The sequence below is a fragment of the Armigeres subalbatus genome, chromosome 3 (assembly GCF_024139115.2).
Source record: "Armigeres subalbatus isolate Guangzhou_Male chromosome 3, GZ_Asu_2, whole genome shotgun sequence".
Classification (NCBI taxonomy): Eukaryota; Metazoa; Arthropoda; class Insecta; order Diptera; family Culicidae; genus Armigeres; species Armigeres subalbatus.
Window position 1 is genome coordinate 198,603,085 of NC_085141.1, and position 22,501 is coordinate 198,625,585.

At 43.3% G+C, this 22,501-nt stretch overlaps 1 protein-coding gene across 2 annotated transcripts in view; it reads left to right on the forward strand.

The window, feature by feature from the left end:
• LOC134225410 (coiled-coil domain-containing protein 42 homolog) overlaps nt 1-22,501 on the forward strand; it is a 174,563-nt gene that overhangs the window by 72,628 nt on the left and 79,434 nt on the right. For both annotated transcript variants that reach the window (XM_062705468.1, XM_062705470.1), the window contains exon 5: nt 1,021-1,099. In XM_062705468.1, the coding sequence (XP_062561452.1) occupies nt 1,021-1,099 (79 nt within the window). The remainder of the gene's footprint in view (nt 1-1,020; nt 1,100-22,501) is intronic.

The window sequence follows — 22,501 nt, forward strand, 5'->3', positions numbered from 1 at the left end:
GGGTAATATTTGTGATGGTATAAACACAGACAAACAGACGTAACACTGAGGAAATTCCCATCGACCATGGAGCTCAACGGTCGTTTTAAATTCAACTGCTTGAGAGTTTCACATCCAGCGGCGTGCGCATCGTATACCTTTGTATTTTTTCAAATAAGAATCTCACGGTGATGAATCCTCCCAAACAGAGAATCCAATTGGCAAAAAGAAATAAAAAACTGCGGTTCGATCTCGATCGCTTGGGCGAAGTAAGAGCTTGCGGGGTGGTACGTGAAAAATTCTAATAAGTAACGTCGTCTCGTATTGCATCTCTGAAAATATGCCACTGATCACTAGAACCGTTCTCAAACGCCGAACAATATGTGCAGGTTGAAATCGCTGTTATTTTGCCTGTCTTGGTATGATAGTCCCCACGCTATCAGCCAAGCCGTTCCTGGGTGGACGTTAGGCAAAATAACAGCGATTTCAATCAATATTGTTCACTGCACACTTGCACACTTTAACCTTCTATAAAGAAACAATTTCATACCTGTCGCTCACTTGCGATATCTTTCATTTCTGTTCTTCATTACTTTCGATTGCTCCCTTCTACTTTGAGCTTAGTGCGTATGTACTCACCGAAAAAAGCCAACGAAAAATTCAAATAAGAACCTCACGGTGATGAATCCTCCCAAACAGACCTTTGTATTTGACATCTCACACTAGCGCCTTCTGTTGACATTGACGTACTAAACTTTGTTTCGTGCAACATTCACGTTAGGTGGTGGTAGAATAATTGGGCGATGGATTTTGAAACAAATTGTTCTAGCTGTTACGTCTGTTTGTCTGTGGTATAAATCTCACGACCTTCCTTCTGCCAAACTCCCGTAAAAAGAGGAGGGAAGAATATCAGTGTGGAAGCTATATCTCCACTATCCAGAGTGTACCTACTTGACGAAAGTGTCGAATTCGAATTTTGTAAACTTTTCCTTCCCTGTGATTGCAACAGATAGTATTAAATAACCTTATGTATATTTACAGACAGTGCTCACTGAAACAATAAACAATTCTGACATTTATAGTACGATTGAAGATTTGATGAAACGGTGCGATTCATTGCGTAAGTATGAAGGCTTTAATAATTGTTTCTTTTTGATTGACTGGTAAACATATTTTCTCCACAACTTCACCCTCTCACTTCTGCTTGTTTTAATATTTTGTTTGAAATTCAAATTATTTTAGCAACATCCTGAATCAACTTAGCCTTTGTCAGTGAAACTGTTGAACCCAATATATTTTTTCTATCTTTTGGCCATCGTTTGATTCTCTGTCCGGTCTAGGATGTTTTCGGATTGGAAACTTTCTCGACACCCTGGGCATAGTGTATCCATTTTACTTGCCACACAAGATACATACTCATGCAATGCTTTCAATAAATAGCTGAGGAAATGCTAATAGAATCTTCTTCTTCTTTGGCATTACATCCCCCACTGGGACATTGCCGCCTCGCAGCTTATTGCTTATTAGGCACATCCACAGTTATTAAATACTAGGTTTCTAAGCCATGATACCATTTCTGCATTCGTATATCATAAGGCTAACAAGATGATACTTAATAGCCGAAAATTGTCTGGACCGGTACCGGGAATCGAACCCAGCCACTCTCAGCATGGTTTTGCTTTATAGACGCGCATCTTACAGCACGGCTAAGGAGGGCTAATAGAATACTCAGTTGAAAAAGCCGGCCAACCTCCACTTGGAATGTAAAGTCATGGAAGAAGAAGCAGATGATATGATGATTTCAATACACAGATAAAAAAGGTTGTGATTTTAAATGTGTTTTCATGCACATATTTGGAGCATGCAAATAAACGTAACATTCAATCGATCTCACTATTCTTTTAAATCGAAATAAATTTAAACTGTGGTTGCTTGTAAAATTCTGTTTAATTTTGTGCTAACGGGGTATTCGGATTCCGTAGATAAATTAAGGACACTACAGTTATTTATAAAACGTACCGCACCGCGAAGGCACACCTTTACTCGTCCCTGGCTGTAGGTCAACTCCCCTCGCTATTCGCTTTGTGGATTCTCTCCACTCTATTTCTACACATTTCTCTAGGGTAGTAACATCAATAATTGTCCGATACGACAAATTTCATGGAATATCGAATGTTAATTCGTTTGATGGGATAAGCTGCAATTTTACACGTCGTTGAATTAAAAAAAAAATGATTTGCTGTGTAGAGTAAAGTATGAAAGGGAGAGCAAGAATAATTAATTTGAAAACACAGCTAGGGTCATATGCTCAAGTATCTTTCTCAAACATTCCTTCGAACGGCTCGCATAGGTTTATAAGCCGCAATTTGTGACTCATGGGGCTAACATAATGTTGCGCCATTTCAGACTTCAACATCATCGCATATGTCCGATCCGATGTGTTCGACCCTTCACTCACTCACTCATGTATCCTCAGCACCCCTAGGGATACTTGTTCGCGCATGAAGCGAACGAAAATCAAAACATTCCCTCTATTTCGTCATCATCATCTTCTTTGATGGAGTGTTGTTGCATTCCACAAAATTTCATTCTTCCAATCAATAAAACATGCACTGCTACCTACTGAAAGTTACGTAGTGCAAGTACGACAATCCAAAATGTAATCAAGTTTAGTTCTTGATGATCTAAGTATTCAACATGAAGACAAGCGATGTCTTCTTCTTCTTCTTTTGCATTACATCCCCCACTGGGACATTGCTGCCTCGCAGCTTGCCCGAGCAAAGTCGGTTAATAAAATGAGAGCAAATGGATATTAAGCTCTGCTGTTGAGATTAAAAGCAAAAGTTAATATCAATTGTTAGTTAATACAATTTGATATCGGAACATGTTTTCAATATGCACTCCTCAGTTATTTTTTTTGTAAAATTTTTATTGACTGGTGTAATTGATTAAAATTTAGTTACAAAATATTAACAATTAACAGTTAAATGGAATTCTAATGAGTGTACATCAACTACAATGTTAGCATCATTAACAAAGGAGATGTAATGAACGAAAAGCTTTAATATTTGTATTTTGCTATTTTTCCCTATTCTCTCCTGTGATGGTCGAAGTAAATCGTCGAAAGTAATTCGTCTCCATCCACCTAGGATAGCTGTGATCTTTCGTTGAGAGAAATTCCATGCCGCTCTGGCTCGTTGGCATTCACTGTATTTTTGCTGCAGCGTTTCAACAAGTTCGTTGCAATGTGTACAATTCTCGTCGTTCACACGATTCTTTGTGTATAATAGTTTTCGGTAGGTACCTTTCTCGTTAACTATGAGAAATAGGTTGGTTCGTTCTGCTGATGGGAAGACGCGCCAGTGGAGACTTGGCCAAACAAGTTTCAGGGTGCCTCTGTTGTACTCTTGGTATTTCGGTTTGCTCAATGTAGTAGCGATGTATCTGGTCTACTGAAGTATTTTGCAGGACGTTTGGTGGTAGGTGGTAGTTGTTGGCGTTGTTGGCATAATAGTTCCAAATCGGGTAGATCGGCAGGGATGATCATCGCTGGGTTATTGTTTTCAAGATAGGATTTGTAGAAGGGCATATACGGGCGTGGATTCGCATAAGTGTCTTTGCTTATGGAACCACCCCACCCATTTTGGCCCTTCATACAGGAGTTTGATGAAATACATACAATAGTATAATCATGATCAAATCGTTTTCCAGATATGGCCAGTGCTATCGGCAGGTGCCTTGCTACAATAGATGGTAGTATCATCATCATCATCATTGGAATAATCGATACGGAATGTGTTTTCCCGCCGACTCATCGCGAGATTTGCGCGGCCTCTAAACGCGAGATGAGGCCCGAAAAGAAATGTAACGATATAGCTTGCGATCGACTTCCGTAACTTTAAACAACGACTTGATAGCGCGGAGGTTGAGCGATAACTCTCATAATGATAGCCTCAGCTTCACATCAAATTATGCTGTCGATTATCTAAAGTGTGTTTTACGAAAATAAAAAGTAATCTGCCATCAAAATATGCTGTTCTTGTTATAAATGCTCATAAAATAACCTAATTGAATACTCATTTTGATATCAAATCAAAAATAAAAAATGATATCAAATTTGCTAAAAAATTGTTTAATTTTTTTCTCTAAAGTTAATTTATTTGAAAATAATCTCAAAATACGCCTATTAGATGTGACAAAATTGAGCGTACAGCTAATGTTTTTCTATAAAATTTCTTATTATAAACACGATTAATATATTTTAATATTGTTTTTTCATGATTATATTTATAATAATAAACATCCGCTACTTAAACATTCAATGTTTTGAAATTAAACCATGTTTTGGTCAAAGAATCCAATCAATCTTTTTAACAATTCAATGCCTGTGTGCAAAATAAATGCTTAAATTTGCATGTTTCACCGGCATCGCATCTTACATATATATGATAAATAATCGAAATCGAGCGAGACATACGATTAATTTGTCAAAATTCAGTCGGTAAATGATGAACAGATGTAAACATACAGAGAAAACGACAAATGTTAGGAATGACATAATTCAAATTTAGTATGTCTTTAACATAAATTTGTTTTAAAGCTCGATTATTGTCTCAGGTCTATCATTAAGAGTAATATTATTGAATCCAATCATTCACAGTCAAATTCTAAAAGTACAAGGTGCATGTAAAGGTACCGAACATAAAAACAGCTTTTCAATCCCGTAGAGCACTTCTGATTAAATTTGGATTGAACTCCACGGTCTGTTACCATAAGGGATACAATTGGATGATTTCCATGTGGCGAGTAAAAATAAACTTTTTTAAGAGTTCGGCAGCTTATTTAATGATATCTTGGTGAATTTCAATGATTCAACCAAATTTGTTCCTACGGTGACTGAGTTTTCGAATATAAAATGACATCTTATAATGTATCCGTGTGCTGCTCTTTTATTAATATTATTATTAATGAATGTCCTGAGCTTATAAGCTACCTATACATCGACTTTTAAATAAAGTTATACTTAATTTGAAATATGCCGTTCCCAACATTTGTCGTTTTCTTTGTATGTTTACATCTGTTTTCATCATTTACCGACTGAATTTTCCCAAATTTATCGTATGTCTCGCTCGATTTTGATTATCTATCATATATAAGACACGATGCCGGTGAAATCCATATCTTAAAGCATCTATTTTGCCCAGTAGCATTGAATTGTTAAATAGCATTGGTTATACATCTGACTTGTTCGCCATTTTGATTAAAACATGGTTTAATTTCAAAACATTGAATGTTTAAGTAGCGGATGTTTATTATTTTACATATAATCATTGTTGCGATACTGCTAATGAAACACTGCGATTTTGCTAGCTGCTTGTCAGCTTCAAAGCTAAAATATATTTGTTCGTTGAATTTATAATTTCTAATGTAATTATTTGTGTACTCACATTTCAGTGTAATTATAACTTTTATAATAGTCAATTTAGCAGTATGCTGTATTATATCCTGGTATCAACTGTAAATTTATCAATCAGGAAGATCAAATTAATTACCAATTAAACTAATTTAATATGGTTTAAACTCACTGAATTTCATATTAAGGAAGCATAAATTCATTTCACCGATATACTATTGCCAATTATAATTCAAAATCAATTTTCACTTTAACCACTAGATGTTCTTTATCAAATCTATTTTTATCAAATCTGCTTATCATTGACATTGACGTTTTCATGTCAGATATACATTCTCCAGAGTAAAGGTAGTGCCTGGTTACACACTTCTTCCTTGCCGACTCGCTGGTACAGTGGTGGTCGCAACATCCCCCGACCCGTGTGATCTAGGACTACCTTCTATATCTAACACTGCTATCTTTACTGCTGGCCTAATCAGCACTCCCTTTGCTGTTTTAACTTTCACCTTCCGCACTTGTCCGTCTGGAGCAGCAAACACCTCTACAATTCTTCCTTTTGGCCACTCGTGTCTATTCGCACTGCTATCAACAACGATCACCGTGTCACCAACTTGAATAGGTTTTACTGGTTCGAACCATTTAGCTCGCCTAGTTAAAACCGACAGATATTCTCGAGTCCACCTGCGCCAGAACTTGTCGATCGTCCATTGCGCTAAGGCCCAACTATTTCTAAGAGTGCAGCGATACTCCAAAGGTTGCACTGCTGGTTGGATAACTCCTTGTGTTCCGTATAACATAAAATGACTCGGTGTAAGAGCCTCTTGATCGGACGATTCGAGTGAGATGTAAGTTAGTGGTCGTGAGTTGACTAAAGACTCGGCCTCCAGAACAATTGTTGCAAAAGTCTCCTCGTTTGGGTGCCGTTGTTTTTCCCCAATGGCCTGCATGGCCGTTTTAACCGAACGTACCATACGCTCCCACAGGCCACCCATGTGCGGGGCTGCGGGAGGATTGAAGATCCATTTAGTTCGATCATTAGTGAAGGTACTGGCGCATTCTTCGTTAATCTTCTTTATCTCTGTCTTCAACTGCTTATTAGCGACCACGAAGCACGTGCCATTATCACTATACACCTCGAAAGGTGCGCCACGCCGGGCAATGAACCGTCTAAATGCCATGATGCACGAATTCGTCGACAAATTATGTACGATCTCCATATGGACTGCTCTAATGCTCAAACAGGTAAATAACGCTACCCAACGCTTAGATTGGCTTTGTCCCACCGATACTAATATAGGCCCGAAGTAATGGACTCCGACGTACGTAAACGGTTTGACGAAAGCAGTTAACCGAGCTCTAGGAAGCGGTGCCATTTGAGGGGTTCGTGGTATGGTCCTCAAGTTCTTACAAAATTGACATCGATCCGCCACTTTCCTGATAATTCGTCGTAGAGCAGGGATGTAGAATCGTTGTCTCATGTCGTTGACCACAGTCTCATTATTAGCATGTAGTAAACGTCGGTGATAGCTGTCAGTAAGAAGGAAGGTCAGCATGTGATTTTTCGGCAAGATAATGGGATACTTAGCTTCATAGGGGACAAAAGGGGCAGCCCCTATACGGCTTCCCATTCGAATTACTCCATACTGGTCCAGAAACGGCAACAATTCGTGTAACGAACTTGATTTGCTCACTAGTGGTTGGACTGCTCCGTCTCCACCGGCCATCATAAACTGGTATTCTACAGGAAATACTTCTTTCTGCACTTGCTTCCACAGCATCGTCTCTGCTTCAACAAATTCTTCAGATCCCAGCCACGCCTGACGAGGACCACCAATTTTCTTCCATATATTAACTGCTCTGCAAACATAGGCGGCTGCCCGAAGCAGTCGATTCCAATTCGAAAAGCGTCCCACGTCGATCACGGTATCTCGTATTGTTTCGTGATGAGTAAACACCTGACGTACATGTTCTTCTGCTGTCACTTGCGGCTTTGGTTGAATTGGCCACGATGGCTCTGAATGGCGTAGAAACTTTGGTCCATTAAACCACGTACCATCGATATTGAAATCTGGCTCACCTTTCCATTTTGTCGCGTCGTCAATCACATTCAGTTTTGATGGTACATATCTCCATTCATTGACTTTGGTTAATGAAAGTATCTAAGAAACTCTGAATGCTACATATTGATGGTAGCGAAAACTGTCTGATTGGAGCCAAGAAAGCACTGTTGAAGAGTCAGACCAAAATACTCTTCGTGTAATCGGTAATGTAAGAGCCTTGTATACGTGATCCATAAGTCGTGCTCCAATCAAAGCTGCCTGCAATTCCAATCTAGGAATCGAAACGGGTTTCAATGAGGCCACTTTGCTTTTAGAGATGATGAGGGAACATTGCACCCCTGACTCTCCTACGGTTCGTAAATAAATGGCGCACGCGTAAGCTTGCTGACTGGCATCAACGAAGGCGTGTAGCTCCGATGATCTGCACTTATCTGTACGTGTGCATCCCATAATGCACCGAGGGATCTGGATCTCGTGCAGGCGAAGAAGACAGGATTTCCACAAGTTCCGCTTCTCTTGTAGTTGCTCCGGAATTTGTTCGTCCCAGTTTGTCCCAGCTCTCCAGATATGTTGCATTAATATTTTGCCATGTATGGTGACGTGGGCAATCAGGCCTAGGGGATTAAAAACGCTCATAACAATCCGAAGTACTTGTCGTTTCGTTGGAGTGTGAAGCTCGTCTCTCACGCTTGACACGTGTGAATTGGATGGACATTTGAACGTGAAGGTATCGAACTTAGGTAACCAGAACATTCCAAGAGCGCGTTCAGAATCGGAATCCAAATTCAAATTTAGGTTTTCAGTTCCCTGCTGCACTCCAAGACACCGCAGTACTGTCGGTGAATTTGAGACGAACTGCCGTATTTCAAAACCGCCATTCGCGTGTATGTACTTCACTTGATGCATTAGGTCGACCGCTTCTTCCACCGTATCCACACTATCGAGATAATCGTCGACATAGTGGTTATCTACTATGGCTTTGGATGCCCGTGGAAACTCTGCTCGAAACTCTTCCGCATTTATGTTCTTTACGAACTGGGCTATACATGGCGAGCAGGATGCACCGAATATTGCTACATCCATAATATAAACTTGCGGCTGTTCGTCGGGCTGATTTCTCCACAAGAAGCGTAAGTATTGTTTATCGGCTGCTCTTATGGCAATTTGATGGAACATTTCTCGCAAGTCTCCATCGATTGCAATATTCCTCTCACGAAATCTTATCAGCACAGCCACGAGTGACACCATCATATCGGGACCTTTCAGCAGAAGGTCGTTGAAACTCAATCCCTGAACTGTTGCAGCCGCATCCCAAATGAGTCGGATTTTGTTTGGCTTTTTGGGATTTTGAACAACCCCCAAAGGCAAGTACCATGTATGTCGCTTGTCTACGGATTCCAACTCAAACTTGCTGGCACGATGAGCATAACCCTTCTGTACATATTCTTGAACCAAATCGCGCACTTTTTCATATACATCCGCCTCGCGGAGCAGACGTTTTTCAAGACATTTTAAACGACGAAGTGCCATGTGAAAGGAGTCTGAGAGAGTTTGCTCGTCCAACCGCCACAAAAGACCTACTTCAAATCCTGTAGAAACTCGACAGGTAGTGTTGTGCAGAATTTGTAAAGCCCTTTTGTTCTCCTCTGTTTCAGGCTTGATTGTGACACATGATTCATCTATTTTGAAAAATTGCTTAAACAGGTCATGTAACGCAACGTTGTCTAGTTCTTCTCTTTCATGTCCTACATGGACATACAACCGTTCCACTCCTGCCGAATTTAAGTGTTGCCCATAGATGCTCCACCCAAGCCTGGTTTTAACTGCAGCAAGACTTCCATGGAATCCATCTCTGGTTTTCAGCGAACTAATCAACTTTACATTATCGACGCCAATGATGATGCGTGGTACGGCAGCCCAATAGTTTTTTATAGGAAGACCCTGAAGATAGGGATGTACTTCACACAGTTCCGTATAATTTAGCGTCTGCCTTGGTAGCTTGAGTTGACTAATGGTTTTCACGTCCTTCAATTGGTACTTCTGCTTCATTCCAGTCCCAGAAACCATCAGTTGTATTCTCTGAGATTTCAGCTCGGTCCTGCCAATATCTCCAGTCCAATGGATATGCAGTGGTTCTTCGAGTCCCTTCACTCCCAGATAATCAGCAATCTCCGCTTCCATGATTGTAGATGATGAGCCGTCATCCAACAGTGCAAAAACTTGAATTGCTCGCCCGTTTCCATATAGAGTGATTGGAACATACCACAACAATGTACAAGATTTCATGAAATGGTGGTTCTGATGCACCGCATTGTTGGTAGTTTGGGTACCAGAAGAGTTGTTGAAGTGCAGCATTGTGTTGTGACGAAGTCGGCAATTCTCATATTCGCATTCTCGTTTAGAACGACATGGCCAAGATTTGTCTGGTACAAGGGAAATACGACATAAACCTTTATTCCGAACGACTTTCCAACCACCATCTATGCCCAAGCTTTTGAACGAAATACAGTCTGCTATTCGATGACCCGTCTGCCTGCAGCAGGTACACGCTTTCATTGGTACAGACACAACTCCGGATAATCTTGTCCAAAGGATGTGTCAAGCGGTGGAGAAGTGGAACGCAGTCTCGACTGCAACCACTCAGATTGCCTGCAGCTTGCAGAGAATCTGGCGCGCCGAGCAACAATCGACAAGCATGACTAACTTATGATTGGTAAGTTAGAGCGAAAGTGCCGAACGCGAAGAAGTGTGTGAATGGTCTGCCCATGCAGAGGTAATGGCGCAGCGGGTGGCAACCGAGATCGTCACCTCGAAGCATGGCAGAAGGGTGAATGAATAGGTGTATGTATGGACTGCACACGCCGTGCTGGGAGTAGCGCAGGAATGTTGGTTCCTACGACTACTGATACCCCGTGGCGTGGCAGAGGAGTGTGGGGGAGCATCCAAGTCAGTCTCACATGGTACGAAAGGAATGAGTTGAGTCGTGTTGAGCTAGTCTCATATGGCATGAATGAGGTGAGTCAGACTCACATGGTATGTCAGAAGTGGGAACCTAAGCGAAGAGTCCCACAAGGGATGCCAGAGGGAGTGTTAGGTCGAATGACTCGAGTAGTATGTGTCAGCGCGAACTGAATGAAAGAGGTGAGCAGTCTCACATGGTACGATAAAGGTGGGCATAGAATTAGTCCCGCACGGCATGAGAAGAAGGTGGGCACAAAGTTAGTCCCGCACGGCATGAGAAGGGTGGGCACACAAGTCAGACCCATAGGAGCGTTAATGTGTGTGCAAGCATGGAGCGTATGAGCATGAATCAAGGGTTTGGGTGGGCATACAAGTTAGACCCACATGGCATGAGAAGGGTGGGCACACAAGTTAGACCCGCACGGCATGACAGAGGTGCAACAGAGTATGTAGGGTGTGTTTGAGGGTGCGATAGAGCGAGCACCCAAGTCAGTCTCGCGTGGGACGAGTGCCTGTGTGAGCGATAATGAGCGAGTACGCCTAGTACTGCCGTCCCCCCAGAAGTAGTACTGCGAGGTAGTTCCTGGGGGAAACGATGGTGGAGCCCAAGGGAGTTTAGTCGGTATTACCGGTATGGTCGAGTCCGACACTCCAGTACACTTCCGTGTGGTAGTTTGGCAACTACAATGCACGTGTACTGGGTTAGTGTGTAAATGCATTCTCCCTTGTAAAAAAAAAAAAAAAAAAAAAAAAAAAAGACTCAGCGGGAATAATATTCGGTAATTGAAGTTTGTTTTTCTGCGTAGATGTGGAGTCAGTATGGTGAACAAATAATTTCTCTTTGTTAATTTTCTCATGCTTGTTTCTTTCGTCCTTTACTTTAGTTCCGTAAGTGGGATCCACATGCAACGTAACGTCGCTAGCCATCGTCACCAAATCAGTCATGAATTCAGAAAATGTAGCTAAGCTCGCTTCCAGTCTATTTCTTTTGTAACTTGCCCATTCAAGTTTGAAGTTTGGTGGCAATCTATCCACTAATTCGTAGAGCAACATAGGATTTGAGAGATGTTGTTGCTGTCGAGCTATGACCATGTGTCCAACCAAATTTTGTACCGCCATACCAAACCTTATTAGTGTTTTAAGATCGTCTGGTCTAGGAGACGGAACACTCCGCAACTGCTTGAGCAAGGCGTTGATGATAACTTCTGGCCTTCCATACATTCGCTCCAGTGTGCTTATTACATATGGTACTGAATCGGGCATCAGTAGCTGGCTGCGAACGGCTTCTAGCGCATGACCCCGTAAACAACGTTGCAATCGCGCCAAATTTTCTGCGTCGCTGTAGCCGCAAACATTGGTTCAATTTTGAAACGAGGAATAAAAAAGCGGCCAATCTTGGGGGTTCCCAGAAAAAGGAGGTAACTCTCGAGGAATAACTTGTCGGGCAGCAATTTGTACCGCATTGGGCCCCGAGGAAGCTAATCCGTTGTGTCGCCCCGACCCGTCTTGTGATAACTGGGTCTGACCCATTTGCAGGCGATTCAGCATTGAATTCATCTGAAACAGCTCCTGGCTTTGTGGCTGATTGACTGAATACGAAGCCGATGATGAACAATTTGGAACATGGGATGTTGGTTGTGTCATACTTAAAGGCAATGTTGTCGGGTTAACATCGTGATTCTGACTACTATATATGGCTCCTACCACCGGTTGTATTTGTGGAGTAGGATTCTGTAATCCATACAGATTTGCATTCACTCTCGGTGTTGTTGATGAATATGTGGTGGACACAATGTTACGTCCATACGATGATAATTGAGCAGAATGAGTTCCACCATACGACGACCACTCTGGTGGTCTTGCCAGAGATCCAAACTGCGGTTGCGAGTAAGAAGTTCTCCACATCGTCTCTCCACTGCTGGAGCGAATAGCCGACATCGATGTTTGCGCATGAGAGAACGTACTCGGTGCGTGTGACGAACAAGTTACTATGATGTTAGTGGTATCAACTCTTGACGAAGCACCTATCGTCGCCGTGGCTAATGACCAAGACGTACGATGTGACTGCGTCCACTGAACTCGTGTTTGGTTTTATTTTTGGTATTGCTCCCGACGCATGCTTATTTACTACGAAGTTACTGGAAACTGGTGGTATAGACTCGGTTGGTATCAAACCCGATGCACTGTTCTCATTGGTGTTGATCGCTATACTCGGAACAGCAACAGATTCGTTTTTCGGAGTGCTTGTCACTGAAGCATCGGTTTGTAACGGTGGGGATACTTCTGTTCCTTTCCAAGACGTGGCTGCCGATGGCTCTAGTATGACTGAGTGATTGTTCTGTGTCGAATACTGTTGTGGTTGTTCAATGGACGACGTGGCAACATTACTTTCTGCTCCTCCTGTCTGACCTAGCTTTTCCACCCATGAAGCAGTATCCTGCTGAACTCCGCTTACTTCGCTTTCCTCACTCAACTGGTCCTCATCACTAAAGCCCGCTTGCAACAGCTCGTATTTCTTCTTCATCTTATCCTCTTCAGCCTCCTATCTCATCCTCCGGAATCGTTCTTCTTCGTCTATTCTTTTCAGCCGCAGTTTATTTTCTTCTTCCAACTTTTTCAAGTTTAAAAGACTATTATTCTTCCATTTACTTCCACTATTAACTTTTTTATGTATCAACAAGCAGATACGTATTTCGTTTCCTACTTGGAAACTTCTTCAGTGTTTGTTATCGACTGTTGATAACAAACACTGAAGAAGTTTCCAAGTAGGAAACGAAATACGTATCTGCTTGTTGATACATAAAAAAGTTAATAGTGGAAGTAAATGGAAGAATAATAGTCTTTTAACCTTGTAGCATTTCCCCTAAGACGCTCTAAAATAATTAATCATAATCAACTTTTTCAAGCTCAGCTGAAGTAGCGCAGATCGACGACTGCTTCCTGAGCCCTGTGAGCCCTTGCTTGATTTGTTCGATTTCCTCGATGCCAGAGAGATTATTTCGTCTATATCAGTGCATTTTTTACAAACGAAACTGCGATCCTGCCCATCCAAAAATTCCAACTTCGGTATAAAAAGCGTTATAAATTTATTCCGGATAGACAATATCTTCTGGTGCATTCCGAGAATTTTCTTTCGGACTGTTCATCGTAATCCTACTGTACGATGAAATCTTTGAAGATTGTTGCGATACTGCTAATGAAACACTGCGATTTTGCTAGCTGCTTGTCAGCTTCAAAGCTAAAATATATTTGTTCGTTGAGGCAATGAATTTATAATTTATGTAATTATTTGTGTACTCACATTTCAGTGTAATTATAAATTTTTTAATAGTCAATTTAGCACTATGCTATATTATATCCTGGTATCAACTGTAAATTTATCAATCAGGAAGATCAAATTAATTACCAATTAAACTAATTTAATAAGGTTCAAACTCACTGAATTTCATATTAAGGAAGCATAAATTCATTTCACCGATATACTATTGCCAATTATAATTCAAAATCAATTTTCACTTTAACCACGAGATGTTCTTTATCAAATCTATTTTTATCAAATCTGCTTATCATTGACATTGACGTTTTCATGTCAGATATACATTCTCCAGAGTAAAGGTAGTGCCTGGTTACACACTTCTTCCTTGCCGACTCGCTGGTACAGTGGTGGTCGCAACAATCATGAAAAAACAATATTAAAATACAATTATCGTGTTTATAATAAGAAATTTTATAGAAAAACATTAGCTGTACGCTCAATTTTGTCACATCTAATAGGCGTATTTTGAGATTATTTTCAAATAAATGAACTTTAGAGAAAAAATTTCAACCATTTTATGTAGGCATACATTGAAGGAAGGGATAAATATTGAAATGCATTAAAAACAACCGAGCCAACGATTAAATTACCTTTGAAATTTTCGAATATATTCATCTAATCCATGCTGTACGCTTAATTTTGAGAGTGACTGTACATATTTACGCAACGTGTAAAACCAGTCTCAAATGTCAAAAAATAAATCGTTCAATAGATTTGAATCCCATTATGATCTCACGTGTGAAACACGTTAAAATGCCGTAGACAGTTTAAGAATATGTATGATAGTTTCACGTGTTTATCACATGGATTCATTGTGTGTTATGGGAAAATACTCGTTTTAAATAATGATTAATTTATTCTTCGAATCTATATAGGGGACTACTAATAAAACAAATTGGTAGTTCTCAACATGAACATTTATTGATATATGTATGTTATTTCCTTTTGAATGCTCACTGAAACAGAACATGATTGTTCTGAGAACATTTGATTCCAGGAAACAAACCCAGATTAACCCACCTAGCGGTGATGGTGCCTTTCTCGTTTATTTCGAGTTAGTAATTTCTACGCACTCTTGGTATGAAAAAAAGTATTTTGTCCATAACTTTTGAGCCCATAGTCCGATCCGGCAAATTTCCAATAGGAAACAATGGGACAGAATTCTTCGTCGAACGCAACTTGTTGTGAGTAAATCGGTTAAGGATAAGTGCTCAAAAAATGAGCTATACTTTTTAATGTACTTTTATATGAAACAAAGTATTTTGGCCATAACTTCTCAGCCCATAGTCCGATCGGGTCAATTTTCAATAGGAAACAATGGGACAGGATTCTGCGTCGAATGCAACTTGTTGCCAGCAAATCCGTTAAGGGTAATGGGCCAAACACAATTGATACGTTTGCGTGCGTTTTGACAGTTTTCCCATGGAAAAACTGTCAAAACGCACGCAAACGTACCAATTGTGTTTGGCCTATAAGTGCCTGAAAAATGGGCTAGACTTTTCCACTCGTTGTTGTCTAAAAAAAAGTATTTTGGCCATAACTTCTGAGCCCATAGTCCGATCCGGCCAATTTTCAATAGGAAACAATGGGACAAGATTCTGCGTCGAATGCAATTTGTTGCAAGCAAATCCATTATGGCCCGTTTATATATGAGCTAGTTCTAGTGGACAATGCACTATCCGACAATACTAGCATGAAATCAGCATAATGTAAACGCTTATTAGCGAGGACAATTCTTGTTTACATTGTGCTAGTATCGCACTAGTATTGTCGGATAGTGCATTGTCCGCTAGAACTAGCTCATATGTAAACGGGTCATTAAGGGTAAGTGAAAAGTGGGCTAGACTTTTTGCGAACTTTTGCGCACATACACACACATACACACACACATACACACACACACACGTGGGGCAGCAGGGACTTTGTCCAAGGGCTTGACGACCCCTCTCCATGGCCACTGCGGGTTAGACCGGGACCATCGCCCCTAATCCCTAATCCCAAGGCGTCAAGCGACCCGTGCCGAGGGGATGCATGGCCAGGGGGGTGAAATAATGAGCTAGGCCTTTAACGGAGCCTGTGAGGTGCCTTGGCACTCTTCACAGTAATTGTCCCTTACCGCGTCATGCTGGGCTCTGGCGTGGTGGATCTCTTTTCCCGAGCAACTCGTGGGACCAAAATGGAAAACCAAGTCAATTCTTTAATTAGTGGTAGTAGTGTAGGCGACAACCCCTTCGCAAGAGGTGGGTTGTTCAGGTCTCCGCCTAGGAGGCCAGAGGAAATAGTCGGCAGCTCAGTGCGCAGTGCCAGCGTGGATCACTCAACCTTCCTCTCGGCTAGAAAAACGCCGGTAGGGGTTATTGACGGCCCATGGCTTGTGGAGGCGATGAACCGCAAACGCGATGGGCTTTCGGCCTTCGAGGTGGCGACGGAACAGCTGGACGCCATCATCGACTTTGCGTCATCGAAGCATAATATCAGCAAGGACCTCAAGAGGAGCTTGCAGAAACTTCGAAAGTCGATGCTGGACGCCAAGCTGGAGAGGGCGGTCGGGACGGCCAAGTGTAAACTTGTGAAATCGGTGGAGTAGAGGTCTACCCAGACTGAGGCCCAAGGATTCGCGGACTCGGGCAAGGTCGAATCGACCGAAGGCGTGCCAGCGAAGACGGTGGTGCCAAAGTCTACCCAGACTGAGGCTCAAGTATTTGCGGGTACGTCGGGGGTGACTGTTCCAACGGAGCAGACACAAAAACGGGGGAGACAGTCTCCAGGGGATGAGCTCCCTGGGGGCCGCTCCAAAACGCGGAGGGTTACTACCCCGAACAAAGGTAGTGGGGTTGGGAAGCTGAACCCCGGCCAGGTACCTCCAAAACCGGGGGAGGAAGGACCTGGAAAGGTCCGTCCACCCAGGAAAGACGGTGGTAAGGGGTTACGGCAGGCTGAGAGCTCTCAGCCGCACCAGACCAGGGAAATAGAGGGGGATGACGCCTCCTGGACCCTGGTCAAGAACAAGAGGAAACCGAAGACGTCAAGGGCCGAAAAGAAGGCCCAGGCGAATGAGGGTAGCAAGAAGTCTAGGGTAGGCGCCAATCACTCCAGGGGCGATGCCCTAGTCATCACGGCGGACGAGGCTAAGTACTCGGACGTCTTGAAGGCGATGAGGAGTGACGTCAAGCTCGGTGAACTCGCCGCCGACGTACGTCGAATAAGACGTACCCGGATGGGCGAGATGATCCTCGAGCTGAAGCGGGGCGTCTCGCAAAAGGGCGCCGCCTACAAGAAGTTGGCGGAGGAAGGCGAGACGGTCAAGGTGAGGGCACTCACGACGGAGGTGAATCTAAGGGTTAAAGACCTGGACGAGATCACCGAAGTCGAAGAGCTCGTCACGGCACTGCGGCGACAGTGTGAAGTGGAGACGCCCACCGCAGCCGTTCGGCTACGGAAAGGTCCGGCAGGGACGCAGGTAGCATTGGTTCGGCTATGTGCAGCGGACGCCTCCAAGGTAGTCAAGTTAGGGAGCGTCAAAGTGGGATGGTCGGTATGCCCTGTGTGCATATACGAGCAACCTGAAGTTTGCTTCAAGTGCCTGGAACCGGGGCACAAGCAATGGGACTGCAAAGGCCCTGACAGAAGCAATCTCTGCCGACGCTGCGGATTAAAAGGACATAAGGCACAATGCTGCACGAACCCTCCAAATTGTTTGATTTGTTCCAGCAAAGCTGTGAACAGCAAGCACCCCATGGGGGGTTCGATGTGTCCGGCGTTTAAGCGTGCTGCAAAATCAAAATGCAGGTAACGCAGCTGGCTTGCTCGGCCTCGCCCGAGTGTTTGGTGTGCGCAGGTTTAGAGGAAACGGCGGAACACGTGTTATTCGTGTTCTCACGTTTTCGCGCAATGCGTGACCACATGCTTGCCACATGTGGTCTGGACACTACCCCGGACAACCTAGTTCGGAGGATGTGTGAAGATGAAGTTGGCTGGAACGCCGTTTTATCGGCTATCGCCCAAATCGTCTCGGAGCTACATAGAAGGTGGCGCGTGGACTCAAGGATGGTGGATCGGAGTCGGCTTCATGGGTCATACCGGTGGTCATGCTCTGTGGTCGAACTCGATCCTTTTACCGAACAAGTGGCCGCGCGAAGAACAACATGGTATCGTCGCTTTCGCGGCGTTGGTCAACCGGGCGGGTTCCGAGCCCGAGGACGGAAAGGGGTCCTCGTGAAGGCTGGGGCAGGCGTAGGCACCGCGTCGGCAAGTCCCTCTGTGTGCTGGCGAATAGGCCCTATCGCAGAAAGGTCAATTTGGGGTGCACGCGGCATCATCATTCTTGATACCAGTCGTGCAGAGGGAAGCAGGCGCGAAGTCGACCCTGCCCACCTTCCGAGGACATAGGGCGTGGTAAGCCCACCTGGAAAGCCGGCAACGCGCTGGCACGATACCATGGTGTTCTTCTAAAAACGCGAGTTACGATGTTCGGTGCTGCAAGGACACGCAGCTAACCTCGAGGGTGCGTCATGGTTGTACCGAAGGGACTATGGGCTTGGCGGCAATGGAAGCGGTTTTTTTTTTTTTTTTTACAAGGGAGAATGCATTTACACACTAACCCAGTACACGTGCATTGTAGTTGCCAAACTACCACACGGAAGTGTACTGGAGTGTCGAACTCGACCATACCGGTAATACCGACTGAACTCCCTTGGGCTCCACCATCGTTTCCCCCAGGAACTACCTCGCAGTACTACTTCTGGGGGGATGGCAGTACTAAGCGTACTCGCTCATTATCGCTCACACAGGCACTCGTCCCACGCGAGACTGACTTGGGTGCTCGCACACCATTCACTCCATTTGAGTCTTACTTGGATGCTCTCCCGGGCGCTCCGCTGCCATGCCTCGAGGTGTCAATAGCGGTAACTGCCTGGGCCTACAGATATTACGCTACGACACTCCTGCCTCAGCACGAGCAGATCAATCACACCACTGCCAAAGCAGACCACACGCTACTCTGCCGAAGCAGGGACACTCCCCATGCACCACATGTGCACAACTGTAGGTGTGTGGGTACAACCCACTGCTACCCTGCCGCCGAAGCAGCTTCTCCAAAGACCATTCGCTCCATGTGACCCTTTTTCGGGTGCTCACTCTAACACTCCACTGCAATGCCTCGAGGTGTCGATGGGTACCTCGACTTCTACCTCAGCATGTGCAGTCCATACTCAGACTTCTGCTGCGCTTCGAGGTGACAATAGCGGTGACACGCTATGACACTCCTGCCTCAGTTCAACCAGATCACTCACTCCCTGCCGAAGCAGCTCACGCGCTACCCTACCGAAGTAGGGACACTCCCCAACTCGCTCTAACACTCCACTGCCATGCCTCGAGGTGTCGATAGCGGTATGTAGGGACGAATCAACGATACTACGCTACGACACTCCTACCTTAGCATGTGCAGTCCATACTCAGACTTCTGCTGCGCTTCGAGGTGACAATAGCGGTGACGCGCTATGACACTCCTGCCTCAGCACAAACAGATCACTCACTCCCTGCCGAAGCAGCTCACGCGCTACCCTACCGAAGTAGGGACACTCCCCATGCCAATTGGCACTCCCTGGGCTTGTGCTTTTGAAGCGGCACACAGTCGCTTTGATAGAGTCTGATTACGGGCACTTGTGGTTTTTTTGGGAGGGATTTTAGCAGAGCCCACTGCTAAATCCCACCACGCCCTAGGCAGTTCTCCCTGACTCGCAGACAGCTGGGGAGGGGTCGTCAAGCCCTTGGACGTGGTCCATGCTGTCCCTACTGTCCCTGCTGCCCCCATGGAAGCGGTTTAGCGGGTCGGGAATGTAGTCCTGCCTCCCTCGGTGATCCCTAACCCCGCACTTCCTGGTCAACCCAGGATGTCTGTTGAGCAGATTTCCCCTCCATTGTCTAGGAAGGAAAAAAAAACCCATACATACACAGACATCACCTCGATTCGTCGAGCTGAGTCGATCGGTATATAACACTATGGGTCTCCGAGCCTCCTATAAAAGGTTTGTTTTTGAAGCGAACATATAACCTTTACGTATACTTTGTACACGAGAAAGGCAAAAACATATAGATAACAAAAAACCAGGCTTCCACTTGTAGCATTATTGTAATAACACTTGGTACTCCTCATCTGTGCAATTGTACTTAGAACTTTCGAGATATGGTGGGATCTGTAATACAAATTGAACTTTAGAAAAACATCCAGAAAAAAATTGATTATAAACATGCCTATCTGGTTTTTGCTGTAGGTCCGGAGAATAAAACAAATTTACCTAGATCTTGTTTATTTCGCACATTGTAGGAACTTTGGTAATCATGATTACTTTTGTTAATGATAGTCTTCTACCGCGTGTCAGAACACTGTTCAAAATAAGTTCAGTAATCAACTACCGTGGACCCCCGGTAATATGACCGCTTTTAATCTGAACACTTTTTAATTTGAACCCCGTTCGTTTGAACATCGTTCAAATTAAAAATGGTTCAAACGTCATTTAACACGTGGAATCGAGAAAAGAAAAATGAAACATCGTGAAACGGAATGCAGAATCAAAACAAACCAGCCAAGAGAGCAGCCAGAAACCCGTTTTTCTGATGCAAATAGAGTAACCAAAAGTTCAAATTAAAAATGAACCCCGTCAATTTGTATGTGGTACCGTTCAAATTATCGGGGGTCCACGGTATGTGCAAAACACGTTATATTAAGTAGAAATATCCAGTGGTATCGATTCAATACAATTTCTCAACATTTTAACGTGGAATGTTATTGAATTTTTGAATTCGTTCGATTAACGTGTAAAGGAATATTAGAACCGTGTAGAATATTTTCAGTGTATTGTTGAAACAATAATACTTCGCTGGGTGGTGCGGATTATAGATAGTGGAATATATAGATGAGCGAAGATAAATCCTTTGTCTCCAAACGAACTGTCAAACGTGTCTCCAAACGAGCATGACGTCACGATTTCAATGGAAACGTTAAGGGCTGTGACGTCATATGCGCGTGTGCACGGGCAAAAAAATCGACTCAGCCATGCTTTCGCTCATCTATATATTCCACTATCTATAGTGCGGATAGAATCGATTTGGTTGTCAAAGTGAAGCCAAAATTTTCTATTGTGCCGGAGCCAAACATTGAAGATTGTGGTTATGTTCGTTTTAAATCTTATATTGAGAAGTATTGTTATTATTTGGGGAAAAAATAAAAATAAACTTTGTTTAAGTTTTGCATTCGTTTAAACAAATATATTCACATTATATTTCGAGTGGAAAATTAGTAGGAATACAACTAAAATGCACTCGTTACGAGATTTCACAAGATTCAGCAGCTTATTTGAGCCGGAATGTATGTAAGCCATCGTAAAGTCATGTAGAGTCTCGCACATTTGTGCGCCTTCATGCAGCATGGAAAGAGAAATACGAAGAGCGGGAAATATATGACAGCCAAGTAACTGCAAAATAATTCTGCTTATGGGATTTATTTCAAAATATTCCGCTACTCGCTTGAGAGCACAAAAGCGGCTCTATTCGCAGCACCCAGATACTTCGTTATTGATATCACAGAGAAAAAGACGTCTCACTCTACCCATCTTCCATCGTTCATCTTTTTAACGGTGGATTCAATTTTTTGTAGGTGGTCGATCGGCCACCGATGGCGCTTCTATCGGTTTTGCTTGAGCTTGACGTTTGCTCACTACCGCCACCTGATTGCCGCTTGTCCACCTACAGTGCATTTCGCATTGGGCGATAATGTTTTCGTGACGATGATTTTGGTTGCATTTTGTTCTAAGTGAGACGTCTGTTTCTCTGTGTTGATATTGTCGATGCAGATAAAATCAAGAACATGTATGAACTTGTCTCAACTACGTCGCTCGATTGAAACGTCGCTGGCGACCCTTTCCAGTATGTGCTCCAGCGACGCAGGCAAATTCAATGCGTCGCTACAGCACTAAACTGGAAAGCGCTCGCTGGTTGAGCGACGCGGCGGTCCAGCGATGACCCACATAGATAATATTATGTTACAAAATCTAGTTAAAACAATAAAATTTGCCGTAATTTCAATTAAATGTAAACATATAAAAACAATAATCCGTTTTTCCGAGAGAAATTCCTGAAGGAACTTACGGAGGAATTCGTAAAGGAACTTCCGGAGGAATTCGTGAATTGAATTCCGGAGGAATTCCTGTAAGAACTTCCGAAAGAATTTCTGAAGGAACTTCCGGAGGAATTCCTGAAGAAACTTACGGAGGAATTCTTGAAGGAACTTTCGGAGGAATTGCTGAAGGAATTTCCGGGAAAATTGCTGAAAGAACTTCCGGAGGAATCCTTAAGAAATTTCAGGAGCAATTCTTAAAGGAACTACCGGAGGAATACCTGAAGAAACTTCCGGAAGAATTCCTAAAGGAACTTCAGGAGGAATTCTTGAAGCAACTTCCAGAGGAATGCCTAAAAGAACTTACGGATGAATTTCTGAAGGAACTTCCGGAGGAATGCACGTGTTTGTACCTTCCCATTTAATTCCACCACTTGATTGTACCTTGACAGATACGTATTTCAACCTCAATAGTAAGGTCATCAGTGTCTCGTACTTGACTCGACTTAAGTCGACTTAAGACTATCCAAACCGAATTTTATCCAATTGCCAAATCCAATCAAAACTTAATCCAAATTCAATTTAAATCCAATTCAAATCCAATCCAAATCTAATCCTAATGCAAATCCAATTGGAATCCAAATCCAATATAAATCCAA